This window comes from Oratosquilla oratoria, chromosome 1 (assembly GCF_046742065.1).
Source record: "Oratosquilla oratoria isolate Oo_2021 chromosome 1, ASM4674206v1, whole genome shotgun sequence".
Lineage (NCBI taxonomy): Eukaryota > Metazoa > Arthropoda > Malacostraca > Stomatopoda > Squillidae > Oratosquilla > Oratosquilla oratoria.
Genome location: NC_134777.1, coordinates 42,479,693 through 42,480,921, shown reverse-complemented (window position 1 = coordinate 42,480,921; position 1,229 = coordinate 42,479,693). Strand labels below are relative to the sequence as shown.

Below are 1,229 nucleotides of genomic sequence, written 5' to 3'. Positions count from 1 at the left end.
CGGCGACATAACGCATCCTTGACGATGTCCCACCTTTACCTCGAACCACTCACTCTCTCCATTTCTAATCCTGACACAAGCTCTACTACTCTCATAAAAACTCTTGACAGCTCCCAAAAGCTTTCCTCCTATCCCATATATCTGCATAACCTCCCACAGTGCCTTTCTGACTACCCTATCTTAAGCCTTTTCCAGATCCATAAAAACCCAAAAAACATCCTTCCCCTTTCCTATAGCTTTCTCACATATCTGTCTTACCACAAAGATCTGATCTACACAACCTCTACCCGTCCTAAATTCATACTGTTCCTCACCAATTACTCCCTCTCTTTCTCTGCTAATCCTCTCAATCAAGATCCTCCCATAAGCCTTCCCAACTACACTTAACAAGCTAATCCCTCTGAAACTACTACATTCACACTTGTCCCCTTTTCTCTTGTAAAGTGGAACTATACAGGCACTCCTCCAGTCCTCCGGCACTCTACCCTCTCTCCAGCAAACATTAAATAACCTCACCAGCCAGTCCACCATCACTGTACCTCCTTTTTTTTTAGACATTCTGCATGGCATCCATCCAAACCAGATTTTCCTCACTCATCACGGTCATTTTATTAATGATAATAATAACGATAATAATAATAATAATAGTAGTACTAATAATAAAATAATAATAATAATGATAATAATAATAATAATAATAGTAATAATAACAATAGTAATAATAATAATGATAATAATAATAACAATATTGATGATGATGATGATTATGATGATGATGGTGGTGGTGGTGATAATGATAACAAAATTATAATGACAGCAATAATGAATCATTTAATGATATAATACCAATAGAAAGAAGAGGAAGAAGAAGAAGAAAAATAAGAAGAGGAAGAAGAAGAAGAAGAGGAAGAAGAAGAAGAAGAGGAAGAAGAGGAAGAAGAAGAGGAAGAAGAAGATGAAGAAGAAGAGGAAGAAGAGGAAGAAGAAGAAAAAGAAGAAGAAAAAAGAAGAAAAAATAATCATCATTGTAACAAAAGGCTATGGATAGCAACATGAGAGGGCAGTTAGAGGTTGGAGATGTTGAGGATGACTTGGAGGTGTTTTGGGCCGAAAACCCGACTCGAAGACCGCTCCGAGCTGACCAAAAATTACGTTGAAGTTAGACTGAAGAAGAAGATCCCGTAAGTGACAAACTCGCTACAGGTCCTTAGTTTATGGTAATGATACAA

General features: G+C 37.3%; 1 protein-coding gene across 1 annotated transcript in view; it reads left to right on the top strand.

Moving 5' to 3' along the window:
• The first annotated feature begins 1,052 nt into the window (after positions 1-1,052).
• Positions 1,053-1,229, top strand: part of LOC143027905 (uncharacterized) — an 18,405-nt gene continuing 18,228 nt past the window's right edge. Inside the window, exon 1 of the mRNA XM_076189553.1 lies at positions 1,053-1,152. Within this exon, the coding sequence (XP_076045668.1) occupies positions 1,053-1,152 (100 nt within the window). The remainder of the gene's footprint in view (positions 1,153-1,229) is intronic.